Below are 24,743 nucleotides of genomic sequence, written 5' to 3' on the forward strand. Positions count from 1 at the left end.
TTCTATGTAACAATGTTCTGGACTGATGAACCATGTTATGCATACCTAGGCATGTTTATTTTGAGTATAATATATTAATTTCTAATTTTGATACTACTTGAATGTTGTTCTTTACATGTGTAAATAATGCAAATACAAATATATGCATTAGATCCAGGAAATAACAGCATCCAATCAATAAATCTGCAAATTAACAAAATTTCATGACCAAAACATTTATATTTTACATGGATAGGGATATCTCCTCTAACACTTTTTGGAGCAATACATACATTTGACTTTCCAAAAGTACTGGAAGCATAACTTCAGATAATGGTCTCCTGGTCTGGGTTTTCACTGCATTTTACAAAAGCTAAAGATACATTCCTATTGCCAGAAGAAACACCATTGCCATCCTGTTCTGGAGCTTTTAATTGGTTCTTTAGTGCAAGCTTCTTTTCCCGATGAGACAGTCTGTTGTAAAGGACTCCCCACAACACGTAGGATAAGGAATACAGGCCATAAATAAGACCCAAGAAAGAATTTCTGTAGGGCAAAAAAGAAAGACAGAATCTCTATATCGGTGAAATAATGTAGTTTTTTTCTAGACTTTATGACCACAAACTGTCAACATGGAGGTAATGAAATCTTTTCTATAAAATGTTGGAATGTTGCAGAAAAGTCCATTTTTGAGCTGATGGTGGCGCTAATGGGTGCCTGAGGATTATAATTCTGGTCATTCAAAACAAAAATTGGGAACTTGCTTAGAGAGACCAATCCAATTTGAGTATAAACTAAATGAGCCAATGCAACGCTGATCACACTATGAACATAAAAAGGCAGCAGGTGCAATGCATACCAGGCTTTTCGCTTCAGAGCCATCCGATAACATCGTTCTGCTCCTACCAAACTTCTTTGTGTGTGACGAGTCTAGCATGCTCTAGGGAGCTTTGTGTTATGGTGGACTGCACTTCAGCAGTGGTTGTTCCTGTGTCGAGTGGGTTGCGCACTTCAGGCTGCACTACCCAATGTTGTGCTGCAAACGGTCATTTCCCCTGTGCGTCTCAGCACCCTACAGAGCATATCCCTGAAAGAGCCTATTTCTCTAAAAGAGCTTACACGGGTAAGCAGACGATGTAAAGATGACAGATTGTCTTTTTAAAGATGCCGTTTCACCCCTGCGTTTCTAGTTGCGGTCGTTACAAGGCACCGGGTGATGGTGACGATCACTGCCTCAAGTGTCTGGGCATTAAACACGCTGAGGTTGCGTTCACGAATTAGTCATGTTCCCACTGCTGCCCTCTGGGGTGGTGGCAAGGCCTAAATCGGATCCCGAGATGTTGGCTATGCTTTCCCGGGCCGCTGAGAGGGTAGGGCTCAAGTAGAAACCTCCACCGTGTCCCAAGCCCTCGAGGTGGGACGATTGGTTTCTCAGGGTGGCTCACGCTGGTTGTCAGCACTCTGCCTCGGTGCCTTTCTTCCTGGAGGTGCATGAGAAGCTCACCATGTCATGGATGGCACCTTTTACTGCCGAAATCCGACCTGCTGGTTCCTGCTCCCTCACCACCCTTCACGGTGGTGCAGCTAGGGGGGTATACAGGGATCCTTGAATTCATTCAAGGGCAGGACAGTGATCCCACTGAACCTATTCCAGAGGCTCCTGGTGCATATGACAGCTGCAGCGGCAGTTATGCTGCTGGGGCTACTTCATTTGAAACCGCTTCATCACTAGCTTTATGGCCAAGTCCTGAGGTGGGCGTGGCAGCATGGCACTCACCGGGTCCAAGTTACACTGGCCTGTCACTAAACATTCACCCCGTGGTCAGACCTTATGTTCCTTCAGGCAGGAGTGCCCCTGGAAAAGGTGTCCAGGCATACTGTGATTTACATGGTTGCCTCCATCACCGGCTGGGGGGCCACGTACAATGGGTACGCAGTGTCAAGGGTGTGGACATGCCCCCAACTGCACTGGCATATCAATTGCCTAGAGTTGCTAGCAGTGCACCTTGCCTTGAACCATCTCAAAGGGCGCTTATGAGGCAAGCACATGCTGGTCTGAACAGACAACACAGCGACCATTGCATACATCAACCAACAAGGTGGTCTGCGCTCCGTTGCATGTCGCAACTCGCTCGCCACCTCCTCCTTAGGAGGTGAAAGGTTCTGAGGTCACTTCGTGCCATTCACATTCCTGGTCTGCTTAACCATATGGCCGACGAGATGTCATGAGCTATGCTCCCAGGAGAATGGAGACTCCATCCCCAGACGGTCCAGCTAAATTGGAGACATTTCGGAGCGGCTCAGGTAGACATGTTTGCCTCTACAGAAACCTCACACTGCCAGTTGTTCTACTCCATGGCCGAGGGAACACTAGGCACGGACGCACTGGTACACAGCTGGCCACGGGGCCTGTGCAAGTTTGCGTTTCCCCCAGTGAGCCTTATCGCACAGACGCTGTGCAAGGTCAGGGAGGACGAGGAGCAGGTCCTGCTTGTGGTGCCGTATTGGCCCACTCGAACCTGGTTTCCCAAATGAATGCACCTCATGACAGCCCATCCCTGGTAGATTCCTCTGAGGAAGGATTTGCTGACTTCAGATACAGATAGACACAGATACTCCCTGTGGCACCCACGTTCAGACCTCTGGAAGCTTCATGTCTGGTCTCTGGACGGGACACAGAGGTTCTTGGTGACCTACCCCAAGAGGTAGTTGACACCATCACTTCAGCGAGAGCAACGTCTACGAGACACGCTTAGGCCTTGAAGTGGAACCTGTTCACTGAGTGGTGTTCTTCTCATCGAGAAGATTCCCGGGGATGCCTGATCAGGGTCATGCTTTCCTTTTTGCAGCAAGGGTTGGAGCGAAGTCTTTGTCGCTGCTATTGCTGCTAACCATGACCCCGTGGAAGGGAAGGCGGTAGGGAAGCATAACCTGGTCATCAGGTTCCTTAGGGGGACAAGAAGGTTAAATCCTCCAAGGCTCCCCCTCCATACCCTCTTGGGACCTGTATCTAGTGCTTAAAACACTACAGCAGGGCCCATTTGAGCCTTTGCTGTCAATTGAGCTAAAGTTTATTTCAATGAAAACTCTGCTCCTGCTTGCACTGGCCTTCATCAAGAGGGAAGGGGACCTGCACGCATTTTTGGTTGACAATTCATGCCTAGACTTTTGTCCGGCTGACTCCCAGGTAATCCTGAGGCCCTGGCCCAGCTATGTGCCCAAGGTTCCCACTAGTACCTTTAGGGATCAGGTGGTGAGTATGTAATAGCTGGAGGCAGACCCAGCCCTAGCTTTGCTTTGTGCAGTCCGAGCATTGAGATGCTACGTAGACAGGGCACAAAGCTTCAGGACCTCAGACCAGCACTTTGTCTGACACGGAGGCTGGCAGAAGGGGAATGCCGTCTCTAAGCCCACTGGATAGTGGCTTATCAGGCACAGGGTGTGCCCTGCCCATTAAGGTTGCGAAGTCACTCTACGAGAAGTGTTGCATTCTCCTGGGTGCTGGTTCGTGGCACCTCACTGATGGATATTTGTAGAGCTGCGGGCTGGGCAACTCCCAACATATTTGCTAGATTCTATAGCCTTCGTGTGGAGCCAGTATCCTCCTGTGTTCTGACCTCAAACTGGGAGAGGCACTGAGAGGCCCCGGTTTAGTGTCAGCTTGCTAGAACTGCTCCAGAGAGTTCGTACTGTAGATCCTGTCGAGCTCTTCCATGCCCTCGGTAGAGGGCTGGCTTCCACATGTAGAGGCCTAAATGGTTCCCATATGTGTAAATTCCACGGTTATAGCCTCAGAGCCCGTGTTTTCCTGGCAGACTTCTGCCATTTCCAAGAGCATTAAAATCGGCTCTAATCTTCCATATGCACCTAAACGGGTGTTCATATGTGTAAGTGATTCTGAAACCTCCTTCGGGAAGGATAGGGCTTCCGCCACATTCCTGTTCCAACTGGAACGGGTACATTTTCCCAGTGTTATCCAAACTCACTGAGTGGGAAGTGCTATTACAACAGTGACTGGTCCTCTTGTTGCGAACCCCGGCTTACACCAAAAAGGGATGCAGGTGGCTCACACAGGACGCTGGAAGGAGCAGAATCCATGGCGCTTTGGTAGGGATCCCAATTCGTCAGTCACCGACGTGACGTTAAAAGTGACCGACTGAAAGGGAATGTCTAGGTTATCTATGTAACCTTCATTCCCTGAAGGAGGGAACGGAGATGTCACGTCCCATCACCACTGCTGCTGGACCACCGCTGAGTGGCTGGGTCACCAGCTCGGCTCCTCAGCGAAAATCTGGTAAGTTACCATGAATGTGAATGTTTTTTTTCATGATTGTCACTGTAGCATTTTGTCAAATTAAATTTAAGGAGATATAATTTTTCCAATGTTACAATACATACATATTGTTGCTCTGTGGTTTTAGACATTACTCAGTTTTTTTTTTTTTTTTTTTATCTAGCCAATGATTGGAAAAGTGTGTATGAAAATGCTGAATTTCTGCCATTGTAAGTTAACTAACCTGAAGGCACCAGAATCATAGAATCGACATGCTCCTCTCCCTCCACATTGTTTTGTGCCCCATTTCAGACAGGTCCTGTCAATCAAGGCTCCGAAATAAATAGGAGGGGGAATTCCACCTAGGAAAGTTTCTCAGATCAGCTAAATATACTTTTTTATCTGTTGTTTAATAATCTTGTGTTGTGAATGAAAGAAGTCTTCTTACCTAGTGTCCGAACTATCAAAATATAAATACCAAGAGCCAAAGATTTTAGTTCTGGATTTATGGATCTAAGAAAAGAGCAGTCATAAGAACATATATTCATTTTTAAACCAAAGATTAAACTGTTGGGTTTTTTGTATTCAGTTCTTAAACAAATATCCCATATCACAGAATTTAATTTTGATTTGTGCCCCTGGCCCTAAATGGGGAGGTTAATTTCAAACAGTATATACAAGTCTTTTGTATCATGAGGACCCACATACTATATTACACAGTTTTCCTTAAAGACAATCAAGTCTCTAAAGGTGTCTGTTGTTTCACTTTTGGCGAGATTTATTACCTGAGCAGAATGATGTAACCTGGTGTGGCCCCACAAGATGAGAAAAAGGCACCAATGACTGTCACCGCCATGTAGAACTTAAACATGTAGTCACAATCACTCTTGCGAGGGCATTGGCCAAGCACTGCTGACATGTTTGCAAATGGGAGCGGTGACTCTCCAATACAGGTGCAGTTGTGGAATGCCTTTAAAGAGAATAAGATTTTGTCAACTAAGCATACTACAATACCAGAAAATGTAGTCGGGTCTAAATATCTGAGACAACAGTACATATGAAATCTGGGACTTTTTTTGTATGTTTGTTTTCATTTAAACCTAGCAATAAACAGTTTTAGGATTTTGGATGTGACAGTCAAGGACAATGAAGAAATTTAGGTTAAACAAATATTTAACACTGATTCTAGGTCACTAATCAAATTTAAGCAAACCATGTTCGCTTTTTAATACAAAAGGTAAGATTTCATTGAAGCACACAACATGTTCTTTGGAACATTCTCAATTCATGCTGGCATTACATGGATCATCAGGTTTGCATAAACTGGTTCATGGCAGCTCAAGAGCTGCTGTTAAAAGGTGGGGATAGTAAATACCAAAACAATTTATGATTAAAAGAAAGAAAGAAAGAAAGAAAGAAAGACAGACAGACAGAAATTACACTGTTGTTTTTACTAGTGGTCAGATTTTTGGACCCTATTTTTAGGATTTCACAATATAGAGTACACATATAGTCTATAAGCCCTTCTTAAGAGCAACGTCCAAATACTGATAAACTTTAACACATTTACACATTAGTTTTATGGTAATCAATTGGAAATAATTAACAATTTAGTTGTAATGGCACAAAAATTAAAATTATGAAAGATCCCAGGGGCATCTTGGCCCAACTGTCATCTCACCTTACAGAACATTTTGTCTAAATGCCAAATTATTCATCATAATTTTATGTTCGGAAAATTTAACTAAACTGGTAAAATAGTGCATCTTGGCAATGCTATTTAACTAAATTTACTGAAATGGAATGTTTCATAATGACCAATAAAATAAAAAAGCATAGTTACAAAGAGAGGTACCTAAAAAACAATGAATCTCAACACTTTTTGTCCCACTTTTTATCACAATATAACTACAATTACAATGCAGTGAGAATATTCCACTCAGTTTTATGTGTGATGACTTATTTAATTTATTTATTTATTTGTTTGTTTGTTTTTATTTACATTTACACCCACACCTGCATACATTAGCTATCTAAATAGGAACATTTCATGGACAACATTTTTTAAATTTTTTTATTATTATTATTTTTCCTCTACGGTCAGATGAAAATCAAAATGAGCTTTTTAGAGGCAAACACTCAATTGGGTTTATGAATACAGGTGCTGGTCATATAATTAGAATATCATCAAAAAGTTGATTTATTTCACTAATTCGATTCAAAAAGTGAAACTTGTATATTATATTCATTCATTACAAACAGACTGATATATTTCAAATGTTTATTTCTTTTAATTTTGATGATTATAACAGACAACTAAGGAAAATCTCAAATTCAGTATCTCAGAAAATTAGAATATTGTGAAAAGGTTCAATATTGAAGACACCTGGTGCCACACTCTAATCAGCTTATTAACTCAAAACCTGCAAAGGCCTTTAAATGGTCTTTCAGTCTAGTTCTGTGGGCTACACAATCATGGGGAAGACTGCTGACTTGACAATTGTCCAAAAGATGAAAATTGACACCTTGCACAAGGAGGGCAAGACACAAAAGTCATTCCAAAATAGGCTGACTGTTCACAGAGCTCTGTGTCCAAGCACATTAATAGAAAGGCGAAGGGAAGGAAAAGATGTGGTAGAAAAAAGTGTACAAGCAATAGGGATAACCGAACCCTGGAGAGGATTGTGAAACAAAACCCATTCAAAAATGTGGGGGAGATTCACAAAGAGTGGACGGCAGCTGGAGTCAGTGCTTCAAGAAGCACTACGCACAGACATATGCAAGACATGGGTTTCAGCTGTTGCAATCGTTGTGTCAAGCCACTCTTGAACAACAGACAGCCTCAGAAGCGTCTTGCTTCAAAAAGGACTGGACTGCTGCTGAGTGGTCCAAAGTTATGTTCTCTGATAAAAGTAAATTTTGCATTTCCTTTGAAAATCAGAGTCCCAGAGTTTGGAGGAAGAGAGGAGAGGCACACAATCCACGTTGCTTGAGGACAAGTGTAAAGTTTCCACAGTCAGTGATGGTTTGGGGTGCCATGTCATCTGCTGGTGTTGGTCCACTGTGTTTTCTGAGGTCCAAGGTCAACGCAGCCGTATACCAGGAAGTTTTAGAGCACTTCCTGCTGCTGACCAACTTTATGGAGATGCAGATTTCATTTTCCAGCAGGACTTGGCACCTGCACACAGTGCCAAAGGTTTAAGGATCATGGTATCCATGGTACCTGGTTTAAGGATCATGGTATCCCTGTTCTTAATTGGCCAGCAAACTCGCCTGACCTTAACCCCATAGAAAATCTATGGGGTATTGTGAAGAGGAAGATGCGATATGCCAGACCCAAGAATGCAGAAGAGCTAAAGGCCACTATCAGAGCAACCTGGGCTCTTATAACACCTGAGCAGTGCCACAGACTGATCGACTCCATGCCACGCCGCATTGCTGCAGCAAAAGGAGCCTCAACTAAGTATTGAGTGCTGTACATGCTCATACTTTTCATGTTCATACTTTTCAGTTGGCCAAGATTTCTAAAAATCCTTTCTTTGTATTGGTCTTAAGTAATATTATAATTTTCTGAGATAATGAATTTGGGATTTTCCTTATTTGTCAGTTATAATCATCAAAATTAAAAGAAATAAACAATTGAAATATATCAGTCTGTGTGTAATGAATGAATATAATATACAAGTTTTACTTTTTGAATGGAATTAGTGAAATAAATCAACTTTTTTATGATATTCTAATTATATGACCAGCACCTGTTGTAAAATACATCTACGATGCTGCCATACACCCATTTCTAATGGATGAAGCCTTGGCCTGGGAGAGAGGTCATCAGGTGGTTCCCAACCTTCACTGGGTGTTTCGACTCTTAACCACAACACCCTCCAGTTGGCGAGTCAGCAGTGACTGGCCAGGTCACTGCCCCTCTCCTCCAGGCTTCCAGCTTGTGTCCTCTCTCTTATGCCAGAGCCAACAGGAGGCTCTCTCAGATGCTTCTCCCAGCCTACGAATGGCTGCTTTCCTCAAGTGACCTCTCAATCCAACCTTTGTCAGTAGATTCCACGCAGATTGAGCTGGGAATCCCCTACATCCGACTTCCACCGTCATCAGCCACGCCATCCACCCCTTGTCCCGGCAGTCTTGGACAAGTTGCTGATACTTGGCTTTTTTCCTCTCTGCAGCTTCCTCACAGCCCTCCTCCCACGGCACCGTTAACTCCACCATAATGATCTTCTCTCCCCCTGGAGACCACATGATGATGTCAGGCCTTAGAGCTGTGGACAATACCACCTCTGGGAATTGGAGTTTCCTGCCGAGATCAACCTCCATTTCCCATCCCTGGGCTGAGTGCGGGAGATTCTGCCTGGCTTGGCTGTGGACGACAGGTCTTTGGCCCTCTTTCACAAAGGCAATGCTGCTCAACAGTGGTCTTGCTTTGGCTAGCTGTTTCTTCCTCCTTTCTTGCTCCAGGATGTCTGCAAGCACTGCCAACACCTTGTCATGGCACCACCTATATCTCCCCTGTGTCAATGTGGTCTTACAGCCTGACAGAATGTGGGGGATTTTTGCTTTCACTGCCAAAACCTTGTCATTGGGTCATCTATATTTCCCCTGTTCAAGTTTACTGGGGTTGGCAAGGTGTCGTACACTGCTCGGAGTAGAAAGGATATACGGAAGGGCTCCAGACGCCACAGTTCACTCCATGTGATTGCTCTCTTAGGGAGGTTCCACCTCGTCCAGGCACCTTGGGTTGCGAGCTCGATGGATTTTGCTCTTCTCGCTTCTTCCTCAAGGTTTCGGACTTCATCCTGGATCATGGTTCTCTTCTCCCTAGGGGTGGACTTTGACCACTGCTGAAAATTATGCTGTTCCTAGACCCTGTCTTCCAATGCAAGGATTTCCGATGATATCTTTGGTCATAAGGGAACATTCTGCCTGGTTGATTGCCATGCTGGCGGCCCACTTGCGGCCAGATCTTGTCCTGACTCCTGCTTCTCTGGTGAGTTGATCTTGAGAGTCCCTATATGTCAGGGACGGTCTGCATTTGGCGACTTTAAACTCCTCCACCACAGATGACAGGGGAAGCTGGAGCTGTCCCGCCCTTATGTAGAGCCCCAGGGATGTAAAGCTCGGGGGTATTCCCAACCATCTTCTAAGGTGCTTGTTGAACTTCCTCTCCATCGCTTCTACAGAAGATAGAAGCACCTCATATACTGTGAGAAGCCACACGAGTCTCGGGAGCAGGCCATGTTGGTAGATCCAGCACTTGTACTTCCCAGGCAGGCCCGACTTATCAATCTTTTCCAACCATTCTTCAACTTGCCTTCCGGTGCTGGAGATGCTGTTTCTGTCTGACAGGGAATCATCATACCACTTTCCAAGGCATCTAATTGGGTTCCCCTGGATGTTCGGGATCTCTTCCCCTTGAACAATTAGCTTGAACTTTCTAGTTGTTTTGCCCTTCTGGATCACCAGGCTCCTTGATTTTTTTGGCTTGAAGACCATCTTTGCCCAAGTGGCCATGCGATCCAATTCTGCCAGGACCCATCTTGCCTGCACATGAGTTGGTGTTATCACGGTAAGGTCATCCATGAATGCCCTAATTGCTGGTTGCTGACATCCTGCTGCGGTCTTCGGCCCTCTTGACTTGGTACTCGCTGCAGTTATGATCAGGTTCATTCCCATAATGAACAAGATGGGAGAGATTGTGCATCCTGTCACTATCCCCTTCTCCACTGGCTGCCACTTTGTCATGAACTTGGCAGACTGGAATCGTAGCTTGATGTCTCTCAGGTAGCTGGTAATCATACTCTGGATGTTAGATGGGATATGGTAGTAGTCCAAAGCAACTTGGATCAAGTTATGGGGAATAGACCCATATGCATTTGCAAAGTCAAGCCAGACAACTGTTAGGCTGCCTTTCTTTTCTCCTTTGCTTCTTGGATAAGTTGGCTGAGTACCCCTGTATGCTCCAAGCATCCTGAGAACCCTTCGACACCACCCTTCTGGATAGAGGTGTTAATATATCCATTCTGGGTCATGTAAGCGCTCATTCTCTTTGCAAGCACGGCAAAGAAAATCTTCCCTCCACGCTAAGTAGGGAAATAGTTCGAAACTGGCTGATCTGTGTGGATCCCTGTTCTTTAGGTACAAAGCACCCTTCCGCCCTTCTCCAGCTTGTTGGAATGGTTCCCTTGGACCAAATTACCCTCATAAGCTTCCATAGCCTTCGGAGGAGCTTGGGGCATTTTTTGTATACTTTGTACGGTATACCGCTGGGACCTGGAGCAGAAGATGATCTTGCGTGCTTGACTACCTCTTGAACCTCTCTCCATGATGGACACTCTATGCTTAGGGATTTTGTGGGTGGGTCGATGTTAATAAGCCCATGATTTCCTTCCAGGGCATCGTCTCTTGTAGGGTCACTGAATGCCTCCTCAACAGACTGCTCCACCGCCTCTTTGGAACTTATTAGAGTCCCAGACCTCGCCTCCCCCAGAAGTGATTTGGTGAAGCAGTAAGGATCCTTTATAAACTGGGCTCGAGCAGCTTCCTGCTTCTTCCGCTTCTTCTTGAACCTCTCGGCTCTTCTTATTCTGATGAGCTGCTCGCGGAGGCTGGCTGTCAGCTCTTTTATTCCTTCTTTTTCTTCTGTGCTTGCCAGTTTAAATTGCTTCCTCAGGGTTTTGATCTCCTTCCTAAGTTGTTTGATCTTTCTTTCTCTTCTGTTTTCCTGCTTTTCTGGTCTTGCTTTATTCTCTTTCCTTGGCACTGTTCCAAACCGTTCCTTTGCCACATTATAGGTGAAGGCTGTCAGTAAATCCAACTTTCTTTCTACTGATCCTGCTTGAACTGCTCCAAGCACTTTGTCCAGATCTTCATCCAACATGAACCACTCCTTCCCTTCACTCATTTTGGGCCACTTGATTCTTTCCTTTGTTGGCTGGGGTTGGCTTTCTGGAATGGCGTTAGAGGCTCTCGTGCGATCTTGGGGGATTGCCGGCACTGAGAGATCACTAGGACTATGGTGTGCTTCCTGCCTAGGGTTCTCCTGCGTCTCACCAGACGGTTTGTCTGAGCGGTGTGCCTGCGTCCGTCCTTGTCCGCATGTGGACTTGCTCTGGTGTATTTTGAGCCCTCTTACGCCTTTACAGACTCTTCCGCAGCTGCATTTCACTTCGGGTACCTCCCCGGTCAAGGTGGTTTGTCTGAGTCTTCTCTGCGTCGGTGTCGCTGTCCTTGTCGTTAGCCTTGAATCTGTCCTGGTGAGCCTCTCATCCTCCCCCCCTCTCGGGAGACTCTGGGGGTATTGCTCATTTGTAGGTTCTGTAGCTTGCTAGGTGCCCTCTTGCGAGTGCTGCAACAGGGGTTGCTGGCCTCCGTTACCCCGCCAGGCTTTCCTGGAGGTCAGCTGTCTCTCCAGCGTCACCGATCTTCCTCGGTCATCATCCAGACTTTCCTGGAAGTCACTGGTTGCCCAGGAAGTTCAGTTGTAAAATACATCTACGATGCTGCCATACACCCATTTCTAATGGATGAAGCCTTGGCCTGGGAGAGAGGTCATCAGGTGGTGTAAGCCCATAGAATAAGACTTAGCATATAATGGGCCATGGTTGGATCTTCCATCAGGACAGTGACCAAAAAAAACTTTGAAATTAACACAAAATTAAGCTTCTGCCATGTTCATCCCAGGTCCCTGATCTGAACCCTATAGAAAATGAGTGTGGTGAACTAAAGAGGAGAAGCACCAACATGGAGCTGGGAATCTGAAGGGTCTGGAGTGATTTTGTATGAAGGAGTGCTCTCTAATCGCTTGTCAGGTGTTCTCCAAACTCATCAGGCATTATAGGAGAAGACTTAGAGCTGTTATCTTGGCAAATTGAGGTTATATAAATAAAAGGGCATTATTTTATTTATTGAATTGTTTCAGTTGTTTTACTTCAATGAAAGGTTGATTTTTTGAGATATTTGTTTTTTTATATAAAAGATAAAAAGGATTAACGATGCAGATTTATTTTCACAGACTTCTTTGTTCATATTTACCAAGGGTGTCAATAATTCTGGCCACGACTGTATAGAGGTCTGTTAGCAAAACTGATTCAGCAATAGGCATGTAGATGTCTGGAAAGAATAGCTTACCATATCCTTGCCATCCCCAGTGGAGGTCTGGCAGCCAGCGAGGCACGGGGAAGCATAGGTCAAGCCATTGCTGGCACATATGGGATCCCAGTGTTTGACAGAGCAAGAGCAACCCATGTTACATGGAGAAATAAGTGTATTTTGCTGGTAGGACACCTGTGGAGCCCTGTTAGAAATACACTGAATAATTAAAAGTCTGCTGAATTACACTTATTGGACTTAAAAATGACAGTGAGTTCCTTGGTTTACAAAAATACAAAAACACATTGTTGTGCTCTCTTGGGGACCTGGGAGAATCCTAAGGCCATTTTAATCAAAAATACTTGACAAAAAACTTAACAGAACAATTATTTTCCTAATCCTACAGTATGAAAACTTTTGGTTTTGTCAAAAATATATCAGCCAAAAGTTTTGGAATAAGTAAAAAGTTTCTTCTAAAAGAAGTATCTTATGTGCACCAAGGCTGTAATTATTTGATTATTATTTTATTTGAATACAATTTAAAAGAACAATTTTCTTCTGTTGTGATATATTTAATGGAGAGCACCATGTGACACAAAGAAGTAATAGCTGCTGACAATACAGCTTCGCTATTACAGGAATAAATTGTATTTTAAAATATTAAACAGTTATTTTAAATTGTAAGAATACTTCACAATATTACTATTTCACTGCATTTTTTATAAAATAAATGCAGTCTTTGTAAGCATAAGAGACTTATGAGAGAAAATATCAAACAAAATCTTAATTATGATAACTTTAACTGGTAGTGTATAAAAATAATTTGCAGGAAAAGAAGTTAATATCAAAATTGTTATTTTTACACATAAAGAATTGGGGCCTCTGAGACCCAAACAGAACATGGTTAAAAGATGCATTTCCATTAACCAATCAAAGCTGCCAGAGAAAATTATGATAAACAACACAATTAACTTAAGTAACTATTTTTTGGCGTGTTTACCCTTGGTATGACACCGTAAGTCCAGCCACTTGTGAGTTGTCACATTGCAGGAAATACTGAATAACCAGCGAAGAGAAAGCTAGAAGAGACGCTCCAATGCAGAGCTTGGTTGCTCCAAGTACATTCAGTTTGAACTTCTTCATTATAAACCCACCAGTGATGATTCCTAAAGCCACAGCTGGTAGAGTCATAATGCCTAGAAAGACAAAAGTTGATTACATTTACGATTGTTTGTTAATTTAAATAATTTATTTCATTAGATATTTATTGTAATTAGTTTTTAAGTAAAACATGTTACAACATTTAATTTTATTAAATAAATAAATAAGTACATAACTAAAGATTTTAAACATTCCATCAGTATATCATAAATTTATCAGTTTTATTGGACATGATTGTACCTTTTGAAGGGTAACAGGGCTGACAATTTTAATTTAACATTAAAAGATTTGAAAAATTTGTGTTGCTGCAAAGTTTTAACTTTCAATTATCTGTTGCTCCCTTACAGTCAGTAACGTTCAATATCACATCGACATATTGACTTATGGGGATTCCATTGGGAACCCCAATCACCTCTGAGTAGTAAAAGAAAAGGCCAATGAACATTGGCGAATGGAATTTGCATACACAGCCACTTGCCTGTAAACACAGCTATATAATATGTCAGCGTCAGTGGTGTAGTCGGGGCAATACGCAAACATACCCTGTATGCTTACTTTTTTCCCGGGCTGTATGCGTATTACGACTTCTAAGGATCAATATTTGCGTGTACCCTCCGTATACCAATCTGTTTGTTGCTTATTGGTTTATTATCACTTCTGTCATTTAACGCCACTCATTGCCGGTCATGCTCGGTGAGGTGTTTGTTAAATCTTTGGTATTTAAGTCATTTTAAGAAAAATTACAACATTCTGTTCAAACAAATTACAATGAGGTGGTTGTTTTGCAACAAGGTGGACACCATTCTGTTCATAATAATAGACCTGCTGGTGAAGAAGTGACAGGTACAAGAAAAAAAAAAAAAACATATACAGTATACGCAAGGGATGTACAGAGATATTGGGGTAAATGAAGAAAAGGAAAATGGAAGTGAAGGTGCAGTTCAAGAACCTTTAATTATTTTTGCATGGCTCCAGCCTAAGGGTTTAGACCTTTGTGATGGCCATACAAATAATACGGTTGTCTGTGGTTTCAGAATTTGATGTGGGTGTATAGGATGGTCTGGATGAGTGTGAGATTTCCCAGAATGAAATTGTGTCTTAGTCCGTTATCTTATTATAACAATATAAATAAAACATTAATTGTGAAGTACAGAGAGATTCATTGATTATAACGGAAATTTGTGAGATCCCGATCAGCTAAGACAAGTGACAGGTTTTAGGGAGCTCTCTTAACACGCTTTATGTAGGCTATATCTGTCATTTATGTTATCCATACAGGCCTATTTATAAAACTTTTGTTTTTCACGCTACATGCTGGAAAATTCTCTTGCAGGAGATGATTCCCTTCTTAAATTATAAAATTAGCTATATGTTTTACATGAATAAAGACCCACTTATGCTGTGTGAGAAAAATGTTAGGCATCATATTATAAGTATAAATATAATATATTTTTATTTATTTTGTTGTATTTTTTGTTTTTTAATTGATTATGTTAAATTAAATTTAAGAAAATATTATCTGAAAATATTTATTTCATATTGAGTTATTTTACCCACTTGCATAAAAAACAACATTAAATTCAGATTTATCTGTAACACTTTTCACAATGAATACAATTTCGAAGTAACTTGAAATTATATATAGAACTGTAATGTGGTCAATAGACCTGGAACAAACTGGAAATCATGCAGTAGACTACTATCTGTCAACCAGTTTTAGAGTGCACTGCATTAACATTAAAATTAAAACTTAAACTAAAATAAAAAATAAATAAAAAAAAGGGCGGGGGTGGGGGGGTGGTAATAGTAATAGTAAACCACTTTTTTATTGGGACTACACCACTGGTCAGCGTACATCAACTCATTCAGATTTTTGCTTCGGAGCCGAGCCGGTTGCAGCTGTGATAGCACATTTGTTCTTTCAAATCCACTCGCAGAATGGGAAGTTTTTTTTTGTTTGTTTGTTTTTTTTTTTTTTTTTTTTTCTTTTTCACTGGAAAGGATCACTATTTATGATGCATTCAGCAGTGTTTTGCTGGTTAGAGCATGGTTAAGTGCTGTGATTGCTTCGAGTTTCTGACAGTACTGCTGGCCCTGCACCCATTTTGACTGTTGCTTCAGGGCAAGGATTTGCACGTTCGGACAGACAACACTGTGACAGTTGCATACATCAATGGCCAAGGCAATGTACACTCAGGTTGAATGTGGTAACTCGCCCGCCACCTCATTCTCTGGAGTCAGACCCTGTGTAAAATCAGGTAGGATGAGGAGCAGGTATTGATGGTGCGCCCTACTGGCCCACTCTGACTTTTTCGGACCTGATTCTCCTTGTGACAGCCTCTCTCTGGTGAATCTCCCTGAGGAAGGACCTTCTTTCTCAAGGACAGGGCACAATTTGTCACCTGCATCCAGATCTTTTGAACCTCCACGTGTTACTCCTGGATGGGACACGGAAGACTTAAGTAGTCTGTCACAGGCCGTGATAGCCACTATCACTCATGTCAGAGCCCCCTCTACCCGGCAGACTTATGCCTTGAAGTGGAGTCTGTTCACTGAGTGATGTTCTTCTTGCCAAGAAGATGCCCAATCAGTGTTGTGCTTTCCTTTTCGCTTGAGATGCTGGAGCAGAGGCTGTCCCCCTCCACTTTAAGAGTGTATGCTGGTGTTATCACAGCACATCACAAAGCAGTGGATGGTAGGTCCATTGGAAGAGAGGTGTGAGGAGGCTAAAGGTCGTGATTTTTCAGTTTTTCTTTTTTAATAAATCTGCAAAAATGTCAACAATTCTGTGTTTTTCTGTCAGTATGGGGTGCTGTGTGTACATTAATGAGGAAAAAAAATGAACTTAAATGATTTTAGCAAATGGCTGCAGTATAACAAAGAGTGAAAAATTTAAGGGGGTCTGAATACTTTCCGTACCCAATGTATAAAATAAGAGGGACACAACTGGCACTTATTTTGTAGAAAGGCCTCACTACGTGTCTTTAGACAAGCTGGAAATTTACATTAAGCAGACAAAAAATAAATGCAATAAATTTACAATAAATGTAAACCCACCTATCAAAAATATGGCCCTCGATGCTGATTGACCGTAAATTTGCTCCATAAACTTCGGCATAAATGTGATCATTCCTATAAAACCACTGACTTGTATAAAACCGGTGCATACAATGAGCAGGTAAATCGTGTTGCTGAAGAGTTTTTTCAGTGATGGCAGAAAATAAAATAAAAAGCTTTACATAAATTCAAGGGTCAGGTATGGTCAATATCTCAACTTAATCTTGTGAATAGACATTTAAAATTAAATATTTCATGAAATGCATACCTTTAGCCAGAGCTGCCATAGAAACAGGTGCTGGTTTGTTGGGAGCAGTACTGTGTTTGTTGTTATCAGGAATGAAACGGTCCTGGTCGCCCTCTAGAATGTTCGATTTTTTGTCAGTTTCAGTCTCACCCTGCTTTGGAAGAGACTTGGGAAAGAACCAAAAGGGAATTCCAGCCAGTAGCATCACTCCTCCAGTTAACAAAAAGCCCAGCCACCAGGCACCAACCCAACGTGTGTCTTTGTGGTTGATGGTGATGGTATCTTTAAAAAGTAAACAAATAAAAAAAAAATAACAGACATGTGCATTTTGTTCATTAATTAGTGAAAAGAATTTATCTTTTGAAATCCTAACAAACAATATGACTGAAGACCCCTTTTGTCAAAGGGTAATTGGGTCAGCCAGTCAGTTATTTAGACTTCATGATAACTAGTATTCATGTCATTCATCAACAATGATCTACACTGACTTCAGGTAATGATGTGCAACTGTTATGAGTTATGATCTGGAATCCTCTTTGGCAAACAGGGTGCTTTTTCAAAGTTAAATTTTTGAACCTACTTAGTCGAAGTGAACTGAGCCAATCGATAAGACTAAAAGACAAACATCCACTTTCACATAATTCACATGCAACAAGTAACTATGACAGTAAAACTGAAGGTACAAAGGCTACTTTGTATGTATCAAACACCTTTAAGAAAGGTTTCTGAGATTTATTTTTTTTTTTTATAGAAATTTGCAAAATATCTTAATTTCGTGTTTTGTATATTTTCTCCATAAATTTTATAACCATGAGTTAATATTAGATCATCTTTTGGCCTAGGGATAATCATATTTAAGATCAGTGTAGGGCAAAGAGCCATTATTAGTTCAACAAAAATAGGTTTGCAATATCCACTGGTTGAAGAGGTCATTACCTAAGTCCACTGCTCCTATGTCCACATAGAGCTTGGCACAGAAAGATCCTAACATGAATCCAAACATGGGCCCTAGTATTCCCAAAGTCTGTATGAGAGCTGAGGGGGGGGGAAAAATCAATGCAAAAATGCTGATTCACACTGACATCATCTTAATCAGAGAAAAAGTAGGAGGGTGAGGTCAATAACATGCCCAAGTAATGTTTCACACCAAAATCAAAAGACAGAAATAAAGTTTTGCATAATATTTCTCACATTTTAAAATGTATTTTTATATTTATTTGTATTTCATTATATTCATGACAATTAAGCCCTACCACCTCCTACACCAACCTAATTCTTATTAACATGCTGAACAAAAAAATATTGGGTGTAATATATATACACACACAAACCCAATTCCAAAAAAGTTTGGACACTGTACAAATTGTGAATAAAAAAGGAATGCAATGATGTGGAAGTTTCAAATTTCCATATTTTATTCAGAATACACTAGATGACATATCAAATGTTTAAACTGAGAAAATGTATCATTTTAAAGGAAAAAAATAAGTTTTTTTAAATAAGATTTTAAATTTCATGGCATCAACACATCTCAAAAAAATTTGAGGCAAGGCCATCTTTACCACTGTATGGCATCCCCTCTTCTTTTTATAACATTCTGCAAACGTCTGGGGACTGAGGAGACAAGTTGCTCAAGTTTAGGAATAGGAATGTTGTCCCATTCTTGTCTAATACAGGCTTCTAGTTGCTCGACTGTCTTAGGTCTTCTTTGTCGCATCTTCCTCTTTATAATGCGCCAAATGTTTTCTATGGGTGAAAGATCTGGACTGCAGGCTGGCCATTTCAGTACCCGGATCCTTCTTCTACGCAGCCATGATGTTGTAATTGATGCAGTATGTGGTCTGGCATTGTCATGTTGGAAAATGCAAGGTCTTCCCTGAAAGAGACGACGTCTGGATGGGAGCATATGTTGTTCTAGAACTTGGATATACCTTTCAGCATTGATGGTGCCTTTCCAGATGTGTAAGCTGCCCATGCTAGATGCACTCATGCAACCCCATACCATCAGAGATGCAGGCTTCTGAACTGAGCGCTGATAACAACTTGGGTTGTCCTTGTCCTCTTTAGTCCGGATGACATGGCGTCCCAGTTTTCCAAAAAGAACTTCAAATTTGGACTTTGCCACAGTACATTTTAAATAAGCCTTGGCCAGAGAAAATGCCGGCGCTTCTGGATCATGTTAAGATATGGCTTCTTTTTTGACCTATGGAGTTTTAGCCTGCAACGGCGAATGGCACGGTGGATTGTGTTCACCGACAATGTTTTCTGGAAGTATTCCTGAGCCCATGTTGTGATTTCCATTACAGTAGCATTACTTTATGTGATGCAGTGCCGTCTAAGGGCCCGAAGATTAAGGCATCCAGTATGGTTTTTTTTGCATTGTTGATTATTAACAGAGATTGTTCCAGATTCTCTGAATCTCTGCCCATCTTGACTTCTGAGAGACACTGCCACTCTGAGAAGCTCTTTTTATACCCAATCATGTTGACAATTGACCTAATAAGTTGCAAATTGGTCCTCCAGATGTTCCTTATGTGTACATTTAACTTTTCCGGCCTCTTATTGCTACCTGTCCCAACTTTTTTGGAATGTGTAGCTCTCATGAAATCCAAAATGAGCTAATATTTGGCATGAGATTTCAAAATGTCTCACTTTCAACATTTGATATGTTATCTATATTATATTGTGAATAAAATATAAGTTTATGAGATTTGTAAATTATTCCTTTCCTTTTTTACTCACAATTTGTACAGTGTCCCAATTGTTTTGGAATCGGGTTTGTAAATATATATTACACACAAAATTATTGCAGTTAGCGTGAAAAATTAGTTACTAAAATATTGTATATAAGTAAAATTACACAATATAAAAATGATTGTGTATGGTATCACTATACATTTTTAATGAGAGTCACCACCTTGAATATCAGTTAGCCATTCTTTTCAAACTGCACATTTTTTGTATGGTTTATTGTTTGTATAGTCATATTGTTTCAATTATTAAACTATCCTAATAAAAATGGAAAAACTAATTCTCAGTTCATTTGATTATTTTTGATTGAAGTGTGTATAAAGAAGATAAAAAAAGAACTTATGTCATTTATTTAAATATATTTAATGACACTTTTGTAACATTCAAAATGTATGAACTTTAAATGTAATATTGAATTACACACTACTGTTAAAATTATAATAAAGTACTTTACATGTGCTTTAGTATGTTAAGAGTGTGTACTTCAAAGCATGACAAAAGATTATGAAAACATAATGTTTTAAAATGTACTTTAAAGTACAGAAAGTATTTTTAAAAGTTTACTTCAGTATGTTAAGAAGCAGTTATGAAAGTGCAGTTTCTTTAAGTAAATATAAGTAGCTCTTTACTTTTACAATATAATATCTGCAAATGCATATATTAATGATCAATAAGTAAGAAATAAAACGAAACTGGAAAAGTGAAACTTAATAAGGCTTGAATGTATGCCAGAATTGATAATATAATGATTGAAACTGGTAATCAATCATACCCATGTAAAGAGCAGTGTTTTCCTCCCTTGAAAAATCATCCAGATAAGATAACCCCAGAGGCATGACGGGTGTCTCTCCTACCCCACGAAGCATGTTCCCGAGAAAGACATAGAGCCACAAGGAGGAGCTGGTTGCTTTCTCACACTCTAAAAACAAAAGCACCACAAATAAACAACTACACACACTCCAATATCAGCCTCTTAATGAAAGATCAAAGTCTAGTTTTGTATATTCCAAATGTAACAATCAAACAGTCAAACACAGCATATTAAGCTTTCCAAAGTTCAAATTTCTGAAATGAGAAACTGGAGAAGCAAACTAGAGTGACAAATCAATATTGCAGGGGATTGTGGGTAGCACAATCATATTACAAGCCAAACATGATAAATGACTCCACAACTCTACTTATTATTAGTATTATTAATTTTTACTTATGTTTTTTGAAGAAACTTAATTGGAGAGGCTATTGATGTTATATAGAATCCTGTGAATGCCATCAGTTTATTATGCAATAAATAAATAAAAAATACATAACTAAAGGTTGCAGTATCATTTAGGTTTAATATCTTATCTGAGGTCTGTCTCAGGGTCAGGGCTGAACAATTTACCAGCTTGAATTTCCACTTTGGGAATTTCATTATCATGTGCAAGACTCCCATTGGCTAAGCATGGTAGAATACTCTCTGTACCATTAGAGGCAGATAAATGTGAAATTGTTGTCTCGTATTTGTACCTGTGGAAAACAAACACACATTTGACACATATTATTTGTCTTATAATTTGAATTTAGAAAAATTTACTTGTTGACACAAACATAGTAACTATAGTAAGTGGTTTATAAAGCAGTTGACCAGTGTTTTTATAAAAAAAAAAAAAAAAAAAAAATATTTAATAGGCAAATGTTAATTCTTTCTTTATTTATTTCTTTTTTATCTGCGTAAACTTACGGTCCTTGGAAAAAATGTGGTGCCGCAGTTATGAAGGATCCCATGGCCATGATTAAACATCCTGCTCCTATGAGTCGTGGTCTATGAAGCTTAGCGCCAAAATAACTCACAAATGCTATTACAAACAAATTTCCTGAAAAGAACAAAAAAGGTATCCTAATAAAATTTTAAGGGAAAAATAAGGTGATGATTTCATATGAATTTGCACAATGTGATTCAAATGGAAAAGTAAGATTTTTAGAAGAAACAAAAATGTATGAAGGTCCGCCCCCACCTTATGGGGCATAAGAAAAGTACAAATGAGATAAAACAAATTTGCCACCAATTCACCAAAACGTAAAATACTAGATACAAATTACCATTAGAGTGGGTATATGCTTTGTTTTTAGCATTCTGCTACATTTAGGCCCAAAATGTTTTTATGCTTACCAATTTCAAAACTTCCATCAATGAATCCAATCAGAGAGCTAGGAATGTCAAAACGTCTCTCAATCTGTGTGACAGAGCTCTTCATGTAGCTGCCCTGAAATGCTTTGGCAAAGAACACAAAACACATGGCAGCCAAAAACATCTGAAGACGACACACACACACACACACACACACACACACACACACACACACACACACACACACACACACACACACGATTAACAATTCATGTAACTAAACCCACTATGAGTTTATACACTAACAAACTATATTTTTTTACTTTTCTGAAGAAATGCAAAGTCGCCATTATGATGCTAGGATATTGTGGGTGATCCCTAACATGTTGCTAAGTTGTTTTTAGGGTAGTCCCTAATTCTATGTATATGCTGTTTTGAGACATGCCATATCAATCACATGGTATATGGTATTTCAACCCAATCTCATATGTTTATACTAGTTTATTGTTCTTAGATAGTTTAAGAGGGAGGTTTAGGTTGGTCTTTCCAGGCTAATCTTCAGCTGACCACCTGAAAAGTGCCCCCTAAAACAAGCCAACCACAAATGAATCAAACTCAAGTTTATTTTGTAAATAGTTTTGTGGAACCAACGACAAACACTCACAGGCTGACCATTAAAAATTACAAATTACTTTGTAAATTACAAAAAAATAAATTAAAAAAATAATAATAATAAAAAATAATAATAATAATAATAATAACAACAATTTTATAACAGTTGTGTTCTTATAATTGTTCTTTTCATAAGTGTAAATATAATTGAAATCAGCACTTATTCAATGCTAAACAAGACAGATGGACTTAGCAGTGACACATTACACATGAGTAACCCACATTTTGATGACTAGTAAAACCATTTTCTCAGTATTTGTACTACCATCAGATTGCCATTGTATGTTCATGTTACACGAGTTAACAATTAAAAAATTGTAGTTTGTATCAGAAGCCATGCCACTGATTAGTTTACACAAAATGAAGTGCATTAAACATCAACTGCCACTAAAACTTTGACTTTGCCCCAAACATTGACCTTTAAAAAAAAAAAAAAAAGGTCAGAAGATTTCCTAGAAGAATATTGTTTTGAAATGGGAAGATCCTCATGGCTTGAGTAACATTTTTGCATTTGAGTAACATTTGTGTGTTGGGGAGTTAAACGGACCCCAAAACTCACCAAAATTAATCATTTTCTCACCCTGATGTCATTTCAAAGCTGTATGATACTGTGTTTTTGACCTCATATACATATATATCAGACTTTGAAGCCTCATTTAATGCACAAATTAGGCAACACAATATCAAATCAAGTTGTAAATGTATGATGCTGAAGTTATTTATGGTGGCTGTATGAAGGCAGTTCCCATGCAGAATAAGCACGCACGGCTAGTTAATGGTATTAATGCCATTTACAATGAATGTGTTTTTATATATTTATATTTGTATATATATATATCAGTGGTCAGTCTTTTTATTGTGAAATCGCTGTTGTAAGTTTTTTTTTTTTTTTTTTTACTCTAAACATGTGCTTATACTGTTTTCTTTAAAACAAATGTCAATTGGTTTACTATTTAACATGCAATGAAATTAACACATCTGTCTGTGACTTAAATGTCCAAAATATCAGAAGATCTCAGAAGATTAGCTGTAACTATGCAGAGAAAATCTATAGAAAGTCATTGCGTAGCGTTGGGATTAAATGAGCTGTCATCAGTTTCATGTCTTTGGTTATAATGGGTCAATGTAAACAAGAAACTGAAAAGCAAGAAGAAGATAAATCAAAATTACCTTTAATTTGGAGCAGCATGGCTCTCGTGCCGTGATCTTTTCTACACTCATGATGCCCTGGAAGCAAACAATACGAATGACAGATGACAGAACAGTGCGGAGCATGTCAACACCAGGATCATTATGAACAGCATCACGTTATAGTCATGCAAAGCAACCTTTTTTCCCAGGGTCCATTGTTCATGTGAGTAAGAAAACATAATCTGAGAGGAAAGACCCCTGAGGGTGTAGCTGAAAGTGAATTCAGAAATTGCACCACATTTCCTGCATGAGGAAGGGTGTTTAAAAAAAAAAAAAAATCAAAGTTATCAAGAATCATGGACAGCAGGGCAAACTTTGTTGATGCTGGTTTGATGCTGAAGACAATGAAACATGATGTGGGGGATGTTTTTGTTTTAAAGAAAGTAAGAAAGAGAGAGAGAGAGAGAGACACTATGGAAATTAGTGTTTATTTAGGCTAAAAGAGACATGGCCTATAGTTCCCACGAGTTGTTACAAAAAAACACAATAAAATTGTCAGTCAGGCAAAGATCAACAATATAATGAAGGCAGATTTTAAATGAAATGTGTAAATTGGATGAAGGATATTAATTTTAACAAGAATAGTTTGCATGAATGTCAGTTTGGGGCAAGTTATCACATAAAAGTTATTGTATTTATTTTTTACATTTTATACATTTTTGTAAAATGTTGACAAAATAATTATTTGTCATTTCTTTGTATGCTACCTTTTTATTTTATATGAAAATATATAACTCTTGAAAATCACATAATAAGTAATGTAATGCTAGACTGGTCACATTAACCGATTATAGCGCGACAAGCTTTTACAGAAATGTAAATAAATAAATAAATAAATAAATAAATAAATAAATAAAACTAGAAATATTTACAGATGTGACAAAAAGCCCTAGTCATGTGCATAGTCTAAAAGAATACACTGCATATTGATACAGAATCAAATCATCACTGCAACATGTGAAAACAGGATATTTTTAAAAACAACAAGAGAAACAGTCAGACAGTAAGAGATACAGAGATCATATATACCTGTGCTGTTGTCTGTGTCCCTCAGAATGGCTGAAGGACTCTGGCACTTTGCTCACCGGTAAGGCCTTATCATTCAATGTTATAACATCTCCTCTAATCAGTAACCAAACAGTCATGTCCATCTGCTGATCATGTCAACAGTTCACTTCTCTACAGCGAGGGGTGCTAGGGTTTCT

At 39.7% G+C, this 24,743-nt stretch overlaps 1 protein-coding gene across 2 annotated transcripts; it reads right to left on the reverse strand.

The window, feature by feature from the left end:
* On the reverse strand, positions 1–24,743 carry LOC109099281 (solute carrier organic anion transporter family member 1C1-like). Of its 2 annotated transcripts, none has more exons than XM_042743393.1 (15): positions 24,568–24,743; positions 23,518–23,574; positions 21,718–21,859; positions 21,289–21,421; positions 20,950–21,074; positions 20,341–20,487; positions 17,754–17,852; positions 16,839–17,099; positions 16,571–16,735; positions 13,353–13,548; positions 12,392–12,557; positions 5,038–5,222; positions 4,701–4,765; positions 4,497–4,614; positions 1–525 (listed from the first exon to the last, which is right to left on the reverse strand). In XM_042743393.1, the coding sequence occupies exons 2-15, from the start codon at positions 23,566–23,568 to the stop codon at positions 306–308; spliced, it is 2,073 nt and encodes a 690-aa protein (XP_042599327.1). In that variant the 5' UTR covers positions 23,569–23,574; positions 24,568–24,743; the 3' UTR covers positions 1–305. The 2 variants fall into 2 exon arrangements, with proteins under 2 accessions (XP_042599327.1, XP_042599331.1); XM_042743397.1 differs by having other exon boundaries at positions 21,718–21,819; positions 24,568–24,715.

Source organism: Cyprinus carpio, chromosome A4 (genome assembly GCF_018340385.1).
Source record: "Cyprinus carpio isolate SPL01 chromosome A4, ASM1834038v1, whole genome shotgun sequence".
In the NCBI taxonomy this organism is placed as follows: Eukaryota; Metazoa; Chordata; class Actinopteri; order Cypriniformes; family Cyprinidae; genus Cyprinus; species Cyprinus carpio.